Below are 18,093 nucleotides of genomic sequence, written 5' to 3'. Positions count from 1 at the left end.
GTCAGGAGGAGACGCTCTAGGTGGCAGGGTCACTCCGCCGTAGTCTGTATCCGCCGCTGCCATATCTGTCCCCGTATCCCAAGGGGGGAGGGTATGTGAGGCAGCTGATGAGGTGGCGAAGGGTACCTCTTCTTCACCGGCGGTGGGCCGGGAGCCACCGGTGCTGGGGGTGCCGTTGGCATACTGCTCTGTATCTCCGGCACTAATGTGTGGAGAGTGGACAGGATGTCCAGTGACACATCTCTGGGAGGTGGAAGGGGGAGTAGGCTTGATGGGCCCCAGTGCATACCTTTGCCGGCTCTGCCGTTGTCATCCCGCTCGATGGGTTCACCATTGCCATCCTCCTCTGTGTTCCCGAGGTCATCCTATGAAGAAATATCCATGCTTCGGGGTACGGTAGAGGCCTCCACTGCCCCCCCCCTCTTTGCATCCTGAAGGGTCGCAGCCAGGCTCAAGGCTGGCATCTTCTCTGGTGTCTTCTCCACCGGTTTGGCCGAAGCCTCCTGCCTGGGCGGAAGGGCCACTCTGGGCGTAACTGGGGTCCCCTGGACCGGTTCAGCCCCTTTTGCCTGCGAAAGGGCGGCCGCCACTAGCTCGATTGACAAGGACAATTTCTCCTGCACCACTTGGGACTTCAAAGGCAGGGTGGTCACCTTACCCGGCGCCTTCAACTTCTCCCACAGCTTCCCGGGGTTAGCGAGAAGGAGCTGGAATGATGGCTTGAGATGGAATCAAATGGTAAAGCCGATCGCGGCATGCTCGTCGGGGGACCCGCTTGCGCGGAGACCCCGACTGAAACAAATCCGTGGTGCTTGGCTTTGTCTTGGACCCCCACGGATGGGGCGACCTCAAAGGACTTATGAGCCCGCTCCTCGGACCAGCCGGTCCTGGGTGAGGCATGCCCCTGCTTGCTGCCTAGGACAGAGTACTTGGCATTGAGCCACGTCGCCAATCTGCTGTGCCCATCTTTCATGGTGCATTTGGTAAATCCCAGGCAAATTTCGAATCTGCCTCCTTGTGGTCCGTCCGGATGGAGACAGAGGCACTGGCAGGGTTTGTCCTCCACAAACACGTTCCTTAGTCCGCGGCTGGAGCAGAGCTTGAAGAGAGAACCTCTGTCGTCCTTCTCCGACATGGACCGGCGTGCAATGTATGCCCGATGGCCTTCCTGAATCTTCGATGAAACTCGGCAATTCTTGCCCTTGAGGGGCGATGAAAAACACAAACGGATCCCCCTCTTGCCGGTCGAAGAAACAAAAGAGCAAAAACCGAACTTTTAACCGAAAAAAAATGAAAAATCATAGATGAGCTATGGAGCAAAACACGAGGAATCCTAACACTTGAACGTGCAGTAAAAATCTGAAGATGGCTGCCAGAGGAGGGGCTTAGGGAGAGGGCGGTCATTGGCTGGGGGCAGTATGACCCAGAGCTCAGTGATTATTTTATAGGAGAAGGACAGTTTGTAAGTGAAAGTGAAACAGTTTTTTCTCTTAGCGAGGATCCCCAGCCTGACGGGGAATGTTCATGAGCATGTGAATCCATGCCAGACCCCAAGCTGGAGAAGTAAGGTGTTAGAGAATGGAAATTTCACTCAACAAGTAGCTGGTGTAAGGAGGTATCAAGCTTTCTTACAAGATCCCGGAATTGCAATTTGCCATACGAGACTCGACTTGTGCCCTGGTGTCCCCTTGCTTTTCCCCAAACATTGCGACATGGCATATGTATCTTCTTTTTAGGGGGTCGGGGGGGATCTTATATGAGCCGGCATGGGGCTCCGTCTGCTTCATGGTGCCCCTAGTGCACCGGAAAGGATGGCCATTGAGGTGTCTAGTGTAACCTAATTCAGTACATCCGGGCATGATTGTTCCTACGACTAAAGGTTTGTATCTTTTCCTACTGTTGCCAGTCGATCAGTGGCCTCCCATGCTACCCTGCTTACTTTTAGGGACCCATGTTGAGGGCTTTGGAGTTCATTGAAGTGATACCACTCTATTCCCTGCCTATTTCGCTGTTGAGTGGCCTCACTTTAGTCCTCGACTTATTCAGCGTTTTGGTCCGCCAATTTGTCTGTCGTGTAATGTCCATGGCTTCCCTTACACTCATATTGCAGACAAGAACGTTTCTCTTTTATACAGTAGGTCGACTTGTTCAGGTAGACACAGATAGTACCAATTATTCAAATGTATGCCAACGATTAGCAACCCTTAGCAGCTATGATACAAATGATAAAAGCCTTGATAAAATATACACTAATTAACCCCCACTGCTATTTGACCACGACTAATTTGCTTGTGTAACAACGCAATGTATGTGGTCTACATTTACTAAACATGTCCCTGTTATCATATGCTTCTCCACAGGTAAATATAACCTTTAATTAACAGATTCATAATCTCTTGAGAACAATTACCTGTATATGAACAAGATATTTCCCTGAATTCAATACGTAAATATTGACAGCAGAGCCATCTGTTCAAAAGAAAGATATAGTTAGCTAAAACACAAAGTGTTTCAAAATTAGGCGATGCAAACAATTATCAAATGCATAACAAAAATCAAAGGAAGAATATACATTACTGACAGATCATTGCCACCAAATGGATGCAACAGTATGGCTTGCGGGTTTTGTAGCAGGCTGTTCATATCTATTACAGGCATATGAAAAGAATGTGACAGGTGTGCAAGGCTGAACTGTGATAACATTGGTAACAATTTCAACTACCCACCGGAACAATACTATACTGGTGTCTGCCTCGGGAGACAGGTGTATAATTTATTTTTTTTAAATGAAGCTGATGCACCAGTAACCGCTGACCTGCGAGTAGGTCATCCCCACGTCAATTCAGTCTCCATCATTTACATTTCTACTGAACCAAATATCGCACGACCAAGCCACCCAGCAAAGAAAGTGCAAAACCGAGAAAGTAAGCTCACAGTGTGACAGGAAAATGCATTTTCAAGTTACTGCCAAACGTGAATAGAGAGCAGGTGCATAACTGCAGTGGAATGATTTAATACATTTGGAAATCGTCTCGTCATGCAGCATCAGAAGGCAGACTGCGACTTTGGCGACTGTCTAGAACAGTTATCGGCAAAATGTTAATGTTAAAGTATCTTGCACTGTGCACTGTTACCACCTGTGTGGTTTCTTGGCGCTGAGGCAGATCTGTAAAGCAAAGGGGCAAGCGGTGGGAAAGTAAGTAGGCCAAGTGGGAGAAAAGAGCAAGAGCTGTGATGTGCTGTTGGCAGCTTCAGTTCGGTTTACACTGTTCGCTGGCGGTAGGTGTGTTTTCCGGTTGGTAGCCGCCATGTGCTGTTGGGCGGGGCAATGTGTTTGTTTTGTTGTTGTGCTGTAGAGGTAAATGGCAGGCTGTCGTCGCCCTCCCGCCTCCCAACCCCAGCAGGGCATGGAAGATGTTCGGAGACTGGGTGGCCCGCGAGGCACATTCAAATGGGAAGATGTGAGCGGCCTTGTGTAGGCGCCCGACAAGAGTATTTTCGCTCATGGATGGATTCATCATGAGCAAGTTTGGAAACCGCTTGGTTATGAAGGTTCAAACATGGTTAGAACAGCCCCACCTGCCCTCACTACACCCCCACTTCTCAGCAGCCCTGAACCCTACACATTTTTCATTTCAGTTTATTTCCTTCTGACAAAACAGGTTTCAGTTTAGACGAAAAGGCTATGAGGGCTTGGGGATCAGAGGGGCATTCCGCAAATTGTACGGAATGTGAACGCGAGGTTACCATTTCCATTCCCTTTCCAATCTGATACTACATTTAATATTGGTGTAGAACAGTTACACAATATAAATTTGTTGTAGTTCACGTGTGAAGTAAAGCGGCTTCTACAATGCCCAAAATCTAAATACAAAGAGAAGGCAAAGGCTTACACACTTACACACACACACACACACTTACACACACTTACACACACTTACACACACTTACACACACTTACACACACTTACACACACTTACACACACTTACACACACACACACACACACACACACACACACACACACACACACACACACACACACACACACACACACACACACACACACACACACACACACACACACACACACACACACCTGCTGCTCTTTCTTTGAAGTCTCAAAGTTACTGCTGGTCATGCTAATAAAGTCCCTAATAGACACAGGAGTAGATGTATTCATGTGAACAATGTAGAAACACCTTTTTAGTTAGCAACACTTTGAAAGAAGCTAAACACTAATACAAACAAGCATTGGCAAAGCCAATAGTTTTGATGTTTGTAGTTTATTGCATTTTACATTTAGCACTGCAGAGAAGGAATGTCGAATGACAGCACAGAGAGGAAGAAATGACGGCATGGGAGGGAATGAAGGGCTGCGATGGGGGGGAGCAGTGGGGTGAGTAGCACTATGAGGGGATGAACAAGAAATAAATGGCAGCATGAGGAAGAATAACAAATTAAAGAGATGAAAGGTAGGACAGCAACAGTACACAGGAACATTGTAAAACATTTGAAGGAAGAGTGACAAGGCAAGGGGGGCTGGGTGACAGCGCAACTGGGGTAAGCAGCAATAGTGCATGGGGTGGGAGGGTAGGGGAGGGACAGCACAAGGGGGGACGGGAAGGGACAGCACAAAAGGGGGAGGGACAGCACAAAAGGGGTAAGCAGCAATAGTGCATGGGGTGGGAGGGATAGGGAGGGACAGCACAATAGGGGGAGGGACAGCACAATAGGGGGAGGGACAGCGCAACTGGGATAAGCAGCAATAGTGCAAAGGGTGGGAGGCAGGGGGAGGGACAGCACAATAGGGGGAGGGACAGCACAATAGGGGGAGGGACAGCACAATAGGGGGAGGGAGGCGGGGCGGGAGGGACAGCACAATAGGGGGAGGGACAGCACAATAGGGGGAGGGAGGCGGGGCATCACAAGAGAGAAAGGAGCAATAGCGCAAGTGGGAGTGACATATGTTGGTTGTATGTATAATTGCAGCCTTTGGTTGCAGTGTCCTACATTGTAGTTTTAATCTCAATGTGATTTCTTACTAGGACACCTGTATGTTGTCAGTGGTACTTCACCTCTCAAATGAACTATAACTTACAGATGTTCTCATCTTATTTTCTTGGAGAGGTGCAGTCCCCATTGAGATTGGAGATGTGCAGTAGCACTGACCACATACAGATGTCCTCACAAGAGATGTGGTCAGTGGTACTGCACATCTCCGAAAAATAATCGCTTGAATTGTAACAGTATCCAGAAAGAGAAACCTATGTGTAGCCCAACGGGTTCAGGAAAGTAGCCCACATGTAGCCAAATTCTAGCCAATTCCCTCTGGCTTAAAAAAAAAAAAAAGATTACTATGCCATCCCAGCTTCGAAAGTGACAGTCACATGATATGGTAGAGAACTACTCATTGAAAGAAAATTAGTTACACAAACCACTATTGGATTACATCGGCGTACTGGAACAAGAAATCACATTTAGTGTCGTCCGATTATGCCACAACATTTCCATTTGTCATGCCAACTACTGTTGGCGATATTTTGGCGGCTCTGCCACAAAAATGCACCAAAACCAAAAATGTGCTGTTTATATTTGCATTAAGGTATGGCTAGAGCTTTTAAGAAGACAACAGATTTTTAATGTGACAAATACTTTACACAATGTGACTTGTTAATTAAAGCAAGATCTCTTTGCAGTTCCGCCACACCCACAGTGAAGCAAACAAGCGGGTTTTGTGCACAGGTATTACTGCTTACCAACTAAGCAGGAGACCTAGCAACTAGCTTCAACATGACTATCAAGTAAAATGGGATGGTATGGCTTAAACGCAAAAAGAACAATGCCTGAAGTGTTAAACCGGCTGTGAGTAGTAGTCGAACTATTAACTGCAAAAAAGTAAGCTGTGGAGCGGATTTCTTGTTCACTTCAGTTCTAGCCTGAAGACGGACACGTTTCTATAATGAGATTATGTCTCATTGTATGAATTTAGGCCTTTGTGCTCGGCTTGTGATAGGGACCATCAAGCTTTCCAATCAGTAAGTGCATTAAGAATGTGTTTTAAAAAATGATCTGTACCTTGTAACACCCTTGGTAGTGTTGTACCAGAATTCAATCTATCCAGACAGGGCATACTAGATTAAAGGATGCTTTTTGGGATGACAAACCTTTGACTGCGTGTTGGCGCTGGCTGGATTCGTTTCTCCAAATTCTGGCAGTTAGGCCTTTTGTTTTAAGTCAAGCTCCAGTCTTTAGTTATTGGTGCATGTGTTTTTTTATTATTCATATTGGTACACCATAACCAAAAAATCATCAATGTGGCAATTACTGCCAGTTTGTCAACAGTGGTGAGTGCAAACAGCCGACGCGCGTTTCGACCCGAGTCTTTTTCAAGGCAGATATGAGTAGGATGCTAGACTCTAAGTAGAGTTGATTGCTGGTCCTCCCAACCCGGGTGCCAGGTTGGGCTGAATAGCCTAGTCTGGTGCCGGGTTCGGCGGAGTATGCTGGTCGCTGTGAATCAGGAGTCAAGCACCACATAACACTCAGACCAGCTAATGGAGACTGACTGGCAAGTCTGACCCCCAAACCTGAAGTTCTGTCCATATAAATAAGTGGGTATAAGGGATTCCTTAGTTAAGGTAAGGGCTACTCCTGTTTTCACCTGCAAAAAGAGCCGTGGATTTATCAACAGAAGTAATAGCTGTGCGTGCTCGGCACGTCGTGTGTTGCTTGTATGACTTCTGTAATCTATATAATTCAATGATCATCCAATGGCATGTTTAGGCAGGGCATACCAAGTACTTAAATAGGATGGTGTAATCGATGTATGGTGTAAAGTATGCAATCTTTGTTGGTTAACCAGCCAGTCATTTCCCCACGTGGGATAGCTTGGGCTGGGTAGAATTAGCCGGGGGAGTGCGGCAATGTGGAGCAGAACGGATCCGCTTGTAAAATGTCTTTATAGGTGAGCAAACTCTTGCCAGAGGTTTGAATTTGTTTAACTTGTTGTTTATAGACTAATGAAACACTGAGGTATGCTAATCCTACCTTTCAACTTGTAGGAGCCAGGTCACCAAGAGGTCACGCAAATTACTAACTCTGCACTACAGCAAGACCCAGTAAAAGCAAATGGACATCCATATAAGGCATACATCAAACACTAGCTGTGGAAAAACTAGTACTTTGGTCACCCCCTATTTACAGTATGCGTCTTCGTTTTGCATTTCATACACCTGTATTGTATACATTTAAGTAAAAAGGCTGGATTTCTCGGTTTTCCGTGTAAAATAAAACAAAGAAGAGGTACCGTAAACCTCAAGCTTACTTCCTTTCACTACCATTACCATTTAACAAGCAAACAAACTGATTGGACAGTAAAGCACTATATACTAGCCATGACATGTGCCACTCGCCTGTCTTGCCACTAGTGTCCTACAACATCCTAAACAAGGAGACGGGAGCCCCTTCAGACTGATGCTCCTGAAACTGTGCAGCCGTCTGTTCACATCCAAAGAAGCGAATGATCTCACGTTTTCCATTAGATTAATCAAAGCTTCATAAATAGCTTGTTTAGCTACCACTCATTAATACCCTTGGTACAAGTATTAGGTGTGAGAAAACATGTCCCACGATTTCCAAGTTAAACAAGTGGTTTAAACAACCCTTTGCTTTTAAAGTCTTTTCTTCTTCCCTCCCGCTCGAGCTAAAATATAACGCAAGCAAGATGAACCATTCACCACACAAACCAAAAGGAATGCTGTCCAAACTGTGTGTTGTGACCCCTATTCTAAATGTTCTCTTTGCTATTATAAAGAAATTTGAATTAGTGCTTGCACACAAAGATGGCCTCAAGGTAAGTAATGCTGTTCAGTTGCCCCAAGACATGGTCAAATAATCCATGCATTATCTGCTATAATCTGAGCCGTGTGACACCAAAATTCATGCTTTTCACCGGGTAGTCTCATGTGCAACTTTTCAGCCATTAGTCTGCATATTACTTGAATGCATTTGGCTTATTTGGCGTTTTGCCGTGTGTACAGTTTTGCATATCAGCCATTTCATTAGGGTGCCAAGATTTTGTTATCTTTGTTATTTAGCCCCTGGTGGGGTGGGATCTCACACCATGGATTACTGATGCACTGCCTCACAGTCAACACACATCTCAGCACCATACAGCGCACACACACACTATGGGGAAGAGAGAGGCAGCCTGAGCAGGAGGGCACAACCCGGGATACACAATTAGCAGCAACAGCACCACAGACAGAACGTTTATCTCACACCTTTCCGCACAAATCCCTGGCATTAAACGGGACATCCAGAATACATAATTTCACATCCTGTGAGAATCGAGTTGCCCTCATCGATGTAGACAAGCGGTGTCTATATGGTGAACAGTGGGTATGAGGAGATCCCGAAGGAACCAACCTAAAGGTCGGATAAGAAATCTGTGCTCTCACATCAGAGACACTGCTTTGCCGCCCATAGATCATCAGCATTAGCTGGTCTTAGGTGAAAAGATCCATTGGCATGTTTTTCTCCCATATGCCTCCAGAATTCAGTCATCTTTGGACAGAAGAAAGGCAGATGTGGAAGTAGGGTCCTTGGCAACCTGTCCATACCGGGCTCAATCCTTTTGTTATTTGTGGCAGGACACGAATAAGATTTCTGCCAGGTCTTGGTGGCCAATGCTAGGACTTCCCTTTGTAAAGGTATACCTGACAATAACGACACCTGCTTGGCCAACACTCAGCCAGTACAACCACCTCAACATCAGAAGGTGGAGTAATCAGTGGCGGAAGTGTAAGAAAAGAAGTAGTGAACTATATTCCCTGCTGGCGCGCCGTGCTCCCCACAAACCGCATCGCCACTCCCCCTCCCATGCGCAATCCAACCCCCTCCACCCCCCAAAACAAACATACTTGCTGTTTAAGGGAATGTTCAGTGTATTAGACTGAAGTGCAAGTTTAAACTTCTTTGTACACTTGTATTTTAAAAGTAAACCACTCCGGAACGGTTCCTTTTTAAAATAAAGGTAGAGGAACAGCAATACTTAAAAAGAAATTAAAAAAAATAAGTAGAGGAGCGCTGCTCCCATCCGCTCCCGCCCACTTTGACCACTGGGAGTAATACCCAGAAAAAAGACTAGATCTCTGCCACACGGTTGAGGAAAGAGTTTGCTGGCGAAGGGAAATGTTCCTCTTCCACTTTGTTCTCTGTGTTCACCGGCTTAGGCTGGTCTTATAAAACATGGGAGAACTCTACAGGCTCTGGAGCCCCTCTGAACTTATCAGGTGCTGGGTCAGGAGGAGGAGTAGCTGGAACCCTCAGGTTCAGGCAAGATCAGGGCTTGTGGAATTTGTTTAGGAGCTTGAGCAGGCCCAGTTGTGGGCAAAACCGTCACCAGAGGGGCCGCATGAGATAAGGGTCTTAAGTAAAGTCATCCGACTTGATCTCATAAAACCCATGAATATGGGTGGAAAAAGATCTTTCACTAGAGTAGTCCTGGGACTGTGGAGGAGGTGGTGTTGAGGCTGTTGTCGCATGCGAGGTAGGCACGGAGCAGGGCTGATGTACCAGAGCCCACCATGGGTCGGCATACCAGAGGGTTGAGGAAGACCGTGGATATGCCGCGCCCTACTGGGTACAGTAGGAGTAAACTCATGCCTAGAGACCATTGGTGGTAACCTCACAGGGGTACAAGTAAATCGTAATCCACTGGGACCCGCCACTATCTCAAAGGGTGAGGAACCTCTTCACGAGATGAAGGGTTCTACTTTTTGCTCACATCTGGCAGCCACTTATGGAGGGTGCAAAGACGTTACGTCTTTTGGGTGCGTAGAAAACATTTGTTCGGCACAAAGCCCCTGTGCAAAAATTCAGTCGAATACTCGCAAAGTCTTCCAGTGGAAGCACTACAGACCTCAAGTGGGTGCTCGGTAGGCTTGAAACCCGTAGAGCCCCGACGTCTGGTAGTCCCAGTACATAAAGCCCCCCCCCTAAGACCTAGGTCCGCTGGAAGAGCTGCTTTGTGCCCCTTGGCAACTTGGAGGGTAGAAGATCCCTGGGCATCAGGCTTGCGCCTGGTATTCAAGCCTTTTTGCCTATCGGCGCACTTTAAGATAGCAACAGCCCGACGGTCCTCGAGGAGATCCCTGGTGCAGCGAGGGGTTTTCGCTGAAGGGTCGGAAGACTGGTCCCTCCCAGCAGCGTAAGCTTTCTGACAAGACTCTCTGCCGAGATAAGCTGGAGGAGGAGCACTTCTTTTTCCTGCTTGTGCCTTCTTCGACAGGAGAGACTTAATTTTCCGGAGGGAAATCTCCCTCTAGCGTTGGAATCTATTCTTTCGTGCCCTGGGAGTAAGTGCATCACACACAAAGCAACTGTCCCACCGGTGTTGGGCAACTAGGCACTAATGTTGGGAAGTGATTGTCACAGGAAGCGCACCTAGAAAATCCTGCAGATACCAACCTGTGCTGGACCACATGGGGCGCTGAAGGAAGGGGAAAGAATGGAATTGAAAAGGAAAAAGTGGGGAAAGTGCACCAAAATGAAACAGTGCGTTGTTAGGCAACAGTTCCTGCCTGCGTTGAAAAGGGGATTGATGATTGGCACTGGAGGGAGGGGCTTGCAGGGAGGAAGAATGCCCCAGCACCGCCCCCTCACTTTTTAAAGCAGAAATAATTTGTGTGGTGAAAAGGACTCTGGTCCCGTCCCCTATGGGCGATGCCCCTACACTATGGAGGAAAGTGGATGGGACGATGGAGTATTATGTGCATCAGATGCAGAATATTACATCCAAGCCTTATATTACCTATATCGAATGAGACCTGTTTTCTGTTCAAGAGGAGCGTACTTGACTTCTTTCACATCACTGGATGCTGCACTATCATCTTAACATGTTGTCATCACAACCCTTTTCCTCAGACCTTTTGTTCTTGGTTATTCAGACTAATATTGCTGAGAAGTGTCTGCACAGGACTTGAAATGATAGAGGACAAATAAGCCCATTAACCCTCCACACCCCATCGGAAAGGTGGATTTCAGGGTTTTGAAGAAAGCTTGAAGAAGGGATGGGTGCTATTTCACCAACACTGGGTGCCACCATTTTGCGCTCACTCTTCAACTCTTGACACCCTTTAAGTTGGCCACATTAGATTGACTCGTCCAGTGCTTCCGGCATCTCTGAAGGGGACTTGGAGAGGTTACCTCTCTTGAGGGGGCGGACGTAAGGTATGGCCAAAGCCTACCAAGGCTTGCATGTACTGAATGCTGCGGAAGGTCACCTAAGTGAAGGACTGGACAAGGGAGGATGAGTCAGGAATATGGCCATTAGGTACAGAATGGCTAATCAACCATTTTGTGGAGTGCTCAGACGTGTTCGTGAAGTGATTGGGCCCTTTTCGAGCTTTGTCTGGGTCGGATTGAGTGGGAAGGCAACAAGGAGGGCAGGGTGTGCCCAAATACCTCTGCTTGATTACCTGTTGTGGAGGAGAAGTTCGAGCCAGTGACTTTTTTGCCTCTAAGAGATGGCTACTGTGAGGGGGCTGATGGTGGGCTAGAGTGGGGGAGCAAAAGCCCTCAGTCACTGCTGGTCACTCTGTGGGGGACCGATAGCCATGCAATCAAATCAGGAAATAATTGTTATGGAATACGAGGCACCATCTTATTTGTTATAGTAGGCCAAGGTTAACAGGGAGGCAGCAAAGCTAACTCATACAGGTCTTGGCTGGGGAAATTTATACATCAGTGACTACATCTGGCAGACTCAATACTCGCATGCATGAATAAAACACCCATACTCCATTAAGTGTTCCTACAGGTTGGCAGAGATACTATGCAAAATATATCAACACAAACAAGCCAACATAATTGGCTATAAATTAGACCCCTACAAAAGTTCAAACTTGGCATGCTAGATGCAACGATATTTCAAGGGTCAAATGTTCGAGGATGCAGCACTGCATGGAACATTAAGATCCCACTGCAACTGTTTTTAGTGGATACATACTGGTAATGTGATTCTGGCATAACTGTTACTACGCAGACCCTGAAAAGGAGAGGTCTAATACACAAGGACTGGTCGTAAAAACACAAGACACAACTGAGTTGGAAACCAAGGCGAGAAGAAGAGGAGAACAAAAAATGTTACGCACTGCATGTTTTCTATTTGGCTTACACCCTCTAAACCATGAAAAGAATATGTTATGTACTGTGAATGGCTCCCACTTCTGCCAGTTTGCAAGAACGAGATTCAAAACCCACGATGTTGGGCCCCTGGGACCTGAGGTGTTGTGGGGGGGGGGGACTGGGGGGGGGAACTGAGGGGGCTAAATCCCTGGGTATTCTGGTTGTAGCCCCAGATAAAAGCTCAGGAACATCAACCGAAAGGCTACAGCTAGCCCCGAATCCCACCAGTCCTGACATACGCTTAGCCCCTGATCTTTTCCAGACCTAGCAACAACCCTGCCTGACACCTGCACATTTTACCTACTCTCTAACCATTTAACCTTATAAGACCTGGGTTTTTTGATGGAACAAATTAAATGGCTTAATTTCACTTCACTTCACTTTCCAAACCTTAATTCGACATTTGATTATTAGGTTACAAGTATTTAATTCATCGGACTTTCCAAGAGAAAACTTCATTATATATCGCCTTTGTCAATTTTACAAAGGCTTTCGACACAGTTTATCGAAGTTGATTGGGAAATAAGCTGGCATCCTGGGAACTGGACCCCAAAGTAGTTCACTTAATTAAACAATTTCATGAGGACACATCAGTGGCACAAAGACTTGATCAAACTGGTCATGTGACAAAATTCTTTCCTTCGGTTAAGGGGCTGAAACAGATGTGTGCTTGCCCCCATGCTCTATGATATATATTTTGCCGACCATCCCAATGCAATTTGTCCGTGGGGCAATTGTCCCTCCAAAAGTTGAGCTCATCATGGGGACGGGTTAATGTATGCCGATGACAGAACTCAAATTGTTTTACAACGTTCGCTGTCTGCTCTCAATAAATATCCATTATCATACGGTTTGGAAACAAATGCGATGAAGGCTAAGATAATGATTGTAGTGAACAAGCTGAAGTATAGAAGTTTTAAATGGAAAATTGCTAATGCCTGCATTATCGTTAAATGTGTCCATGGTATTGCTCCTCAATATCTGAGGGACCCGATTCACCCATACCAGCCTGCGAGACTGTTGCACTCTAGTGATCGCCATCTTTTATCAATACCACTCTCAGCGTACAAGTCTCGGGAAGACAGAAGATTCTCTGTTTTTGATTCAAAGCTGTGGAATTATTTACCACTGGAATTGAAGACCCTTAAATCACTACCAATTCCGTAGAGCACTAAAAACATTTTTGTTTAAATAGGGTTTTTCTAAATCTCTGGCTGTCCGGTGGCTGGGCCTAGCTTTGTTCTATTTGAATCTTGTCATATAGGCCACTATACAGTTTGGCCCGTTCTGTGCGCATTACAAATTCGAAAAATACACGCAAAAAAAAAATACAAAATGAAGAGACTGAGGTGGTGTCGGCTTTTGTATACCTTGGGGCTCGGTTGGCTTCAGGTAGAATGGTTGACAATCTAAAAAGCTATGTTTGTACCAAGGCTATCTGTAAACTAGGTATGATAAGTGTACAAACGTCTCAGAGAATTTTGGTGGAGGGTATTTATATTACATCAGTATTGTTCCCAGTGTACTTTACAGCCTTGAGCTATAGATTGATAACAAATTGAAGTGACTGAAGGTTTTGGAGGGTAAACTACGGCGGAGTACCCTTGGTTTACCCCAGTCATTGCCTATAGAAGCCATTAGTTTAGAATTGGGCCTAGTCTCTTTAGGCACCTGTAGTTCAGGTGAATCGCAGTATACATTTGTACAAGATATTAACTGATCTGGGAGGGTCTCTGCTTGGGTGGTACAGAAAGAGGAGTAACCACCTCATAGCGCAAGATCAAATTATTAAACAGTGAATCCAGGCTTGTAGTGAATTCCATGCAGAAATCAACTGGAAAATGGTTATGTCAGCTAATCATACGCCAACTATTTAAAATAAAAAAGGCATATGCCTTGGATGGATCCCAAAATAGTGGCTACTTGGATGGAAAGAAATCTTTGTTATTACACTAGGCAGTCCTTCCCATATTTATCTCCTGTCTCTTACCTTATTCTGTTTAATGACAAAAGTCTAAAAAAAGCTAAGATTTAACATATTGCCGGTGTTGATGGTAATGGGACCTAGGATGCGTATCCCTCGAACTGAGTGTATATGTAGAGCATGTGGACCTGAATTGGAATCTCTCAGACATGTACTTACTCAATGAAAGGACCTGGCGAAGGTCATTATAAAAGGGATATGGATCTTTTGTGCCTTCGCCTGAGTATATTCCGGGCAATCAATTTTGGTCTTCTGTTTTTAGTGCGACTTCTAGGGTGCTTACACAGGCTACTTTTAATTTAAGGACTTGGATGACAGCAGTGCCATTATCAAATGGAAAATAGTTTTACTAGAATTGATCTTGTAGGGTTTGTATATTCCTTATCTTTCTATGATGTGATTATCTCTCTATATATAAAAGGGAAATTTCTGGATACATGTGTCGGTTCGAAATGTTCAGCATACTTCCCAACATGCTACAAACCTGAAATTTGGTATGTGGGTAGGTTCCATGGTGTAGCGGTCTGCAATACTTACCACTGCCATGTAGCTCTTCGTGCCATAGTTCTAGGTAAACTTCAGCTGTTCCGAAACTTTCCAAACTATCAGCATTCTAGTTGACAGCAGCACTCACTTTTGAAGTCATGCAGGTGACAGAACATGGTGCTTTTGTAGTAATGCTTGTAACAGGAAACGATGCATGTCTCTTCAATAGTGTCCACAATGACGACGTCCATCACATTGTGGCAAATCTGTCATAATTACAGGAACTTCATTTCCCATGGAAGTTGATGACTGTATGCCATCTCAACAGTACGAAGCTTACATACTTCAGCCGTACACGTATGGGTATGGCACATCAGGCTTACACATATAAGCCCTATACATACAGCACTTCTGTTGAGGTTGCTGCTGCTTCGCTGTAGATTGGGACACCAATAATGTTGCTGCGCAATCAATGCTCCAACTCAAAGTAGCTGGAATCAATTGCGTTGTTAGTCGGGTAACGCAAACAACCATGCAACATCATCATCTATATTTGTTCATTGAACTTCAAACTAGGACTGAAGTGGGAATTACTGTGTGAAGCACCGGTACACCTGCTAGTTTATCATATATTCTATGTGTTTTATGCATGGATTGCTAAAAGGTTTCTTTAAAACCATGGCATTAAATTAAATAAATTACTAGGCCAAGCACGTTATGCAACCCTGGGATACCTGGGTTTTTGATGCACTAAATGGCTTAATTTCATTTAATTTGCATCACAGGAGCTTCCACTCACTTTGTATTAAATCCTATATCAGCACAAATGTATAAAAGCCGGTTTGATTATGAGGGAGGGGATTTACTCTTTCTCGGTTTGAGACTCTCGCCTACAACAATATGCAATAAAGATTTTCCTGAACGTGATTGGACACAACAAATTCAACATTTGATTTGCGCATCAGCACCTCCCATATAAGGAAGACATAAAGAAGTGTTTTATGAAAACAGTTGAAGCACTGCAATTCACAAGGCACAGATCAGTGCTGATATCACTATTCTTAGGGTATTTGTTGACCACGGACATAGCTTCTGGTAGAAACGGAGTGCTTTACAAGTTGGGGCAAGAGTAGACTGTGGGGGGGAAGAAAGAGAAACATGGGAGCGGGGGGGGCAAACAACAGGCAGGAGGAGGGCGGGCAATAGGGAGGAAACTGGGGAAAGGGGTTGTGTTGGACCTGGAGGTTTGGGATGGCGTTGAGCTCAACGTCTTTATACACCCAAAATAATCATGTACAGGTCTTTGAAAACTGTTTGAAGTCTAAACGCCTGTAGAGCCACTAGACATCATGCATTAAGGGGTAACAGATATTAACTTAATTGCAAAAATCTCGACTGCATGGTTGATTTAACAGCATGAACAACGTGCATTAAATGGCCCAAAAAGTTATTTCTGTAGCGCATGAATCCTAAATGAATGCATGACCAATATCAAATTGTGGCTAAAGGGTTATATATTGCAGTCACAGAGTAATCCCAGTGATCAGCCGAACCGTCAAGCTAAACCTTCATGTAGCATGTGATGTGATGTGTGGATATGCAGAGGGAATGCAAAATGATCTTACTGATTTCCAGGAATCCAAAACTGAGGAAAGTTCTCAAAATCAAGGCTGGATCAAATGGAGGTATACAACCTCACTGGCACATAATGGACCTGCTGGTAAAGTCACAAATCAGTGTATGTGTTATGTGTGAAAGATTGAAACAATAGGTCATGTGCTGATGTGTACAGTGGAAGGCGTGCATTATATCCGGCCAACTCTAAAAACGCAACAGTAGGCAGTACTTCAAAAAACGTCGACTTGTCGAGAGTCTGCATACTACATAAAGCGTTCCAAACACAATCCAGTGAAGACCTCCAATGCTCGTTTGCAAACGAGACTAACCTCCTACTAACCTCCGACGTGCTTTCTCTTGAATATACGTTTCGGTAAACATTTCCCCTTTGCATTAAGTTCTATGCTACAAACCATGCATTTACTGTGCACAGTGGCAATGGTTCACTAATGTCCACCAATAGAAACCACATATGAACATCTGGAAAAGGAAGACTTTTTGATTAAACGGGACTTGTATTAATCATTATGAACTAAATCACCTGCATTTGAAAAAGTACTTAAATGTGTCTAAAGGATGGGGGTAGGGGGGATAATGGCCTCTTACCATACAACTCACTTGTGGCCACTGCAACATAAACCACAAACATGTTGTCCAATATGTACTGCTTCAGTGTTTCCAAGGTATTGCGGTCACTGCCGGTCCTTAAAACCAAACTCATCTGCAGCCGCAAGGTGTGATCTGCTGCGAAGCAAGCATTCTGGTGAGAAAGAAGAGGGAGGGGTCGGGGTCTGCTCATACCTCACCATTAAAATGATAACATGGCAAACATGGAGGCGACAATGTCTAAAGCAATTATACCTGAGGCAGCCGGTGGGTTTCATAATTAACGTCACATTTCAGACGAACTTGCAAAAGGCTGGTGTTTGACGTGTCCACCTAAAAAAGAAAAATAGATTACTTTTAAAGAATAAGTACACACATGGTTTGTGTCTTAATTCGTTTTCTAAATGTGTGCTTTGCAGGTCATAGCGTCATCCACAGCTCCGAAGTCCCAACTCCAGGAGCTGTACAGGAAAGGATGTGAACTTCAGCATGGATTTAAGTAAGACAACTCCACATCTCACTTTTAAAATGTGGCCAGTTCACCCAAGCTGCACCCTCTAAATATATCTGTGACAAAACTAATGTTAGAAAAACAAATGTCGTATTATTAAAGTGTAGACCTGTCTCCATTTTTAGTATTGCCTTTTCTAAAGGTTTATTTTGTAGTCAACAGACCCACAGTGCATTCATGAATGTTCCATTCTGGAGTAAAGGGACCTCAAGCAGTGGTAGGTTTTAATGCAGCCCCTCCACCTTTGCATGGGGATTATTCAGAAAGACTTCTGAAGCTCCGACCCATTGACCACACTCCACCTGCCCAATTATTCAAAATATTTAGCTTATACCAGGGGTGTTGATAGGTTTGGAATAGGTCTGGGGCTACGCTAATGTTGAGACTGTCGGGACTCGGGGCTAGCTAGCCTTTTGATTGTAGCTACTGGGCTTCTATCCGGGGCTACAACCAAAAGACCCAGGGCTATAGCCCAGTTAGCCCCCCCACACTCCCCAGCAACACCTCTGGATTATACTGAGGCCCATGTCTCCCCGAAATATTCTCTGAATTTGCTATATCCCACATCCCACCACCACCAGTGAAGGCATCCCACAAGTAAAGCCCTTTCCACATTGAGGGGTCTCTTTTTCCTCTGGTGGATGCCTTCACAACCATTCCCATGCTCCCAGCACACTGCGAGAGGGCAATGTGAGTT

The 18,093-nt window shown here is 45.3% G+C and overlaps 1 protein-coding gene across 2 annotated transcripts in view; it reads right to left on the bottom strand.

Moving 5' to 3' along the window:
- Positions 1–18,093, bottom strand: part of TMEM131L (transmembrane 131 like) — a 909,664-nt gene that overhangs the window by 405,705 nt on the left and 485,866 nt on the right. Inside the window, exons 8-10 of one of the 2 annotated variants that reach the window (XM_069631301.1) lie at positions 17,141–17,218; positions 16,886–17,039; positions 2,411–2,469 (exon numbers count right to left, since the gene is read on the bottom strand). In XM_069631301.1, coding sequence (XP_069487402.1) covers positions 2,411–2,469; positions 16,886–17,039; positions 17,141–17,218 — 291 coding nt within the window. The remainder of the gene's footprint in view (positions 1–2,410; positions 2,470–16,885; positions 17,040–17,140; positions 17,219–18,093) is intronic. The other variant, XM_069631300.1, reaches the window with a different exon arrangement.

Source organism: Ambystoma mexicanum, chromosome 6q, assembly GCF_040938575.1.
Source record: "Ambystoma mexicanum isolate Mex_15411 chromosome 6q, UKY_AmexF1_1, whole genome shotgun sequence".
Classification (NCBI taxonomy): Eukaryota; Metazoa; Chordata; class Amphibia; order Caudata; family Ambystomatidae; genus Ambystoma; species Ambystoma mexicanum.
The sequence above is the reverse complement of the archived record's forward strand: the minus strand, read 5'-3'. Positions and strand labels throughout refer to the sequence as shown.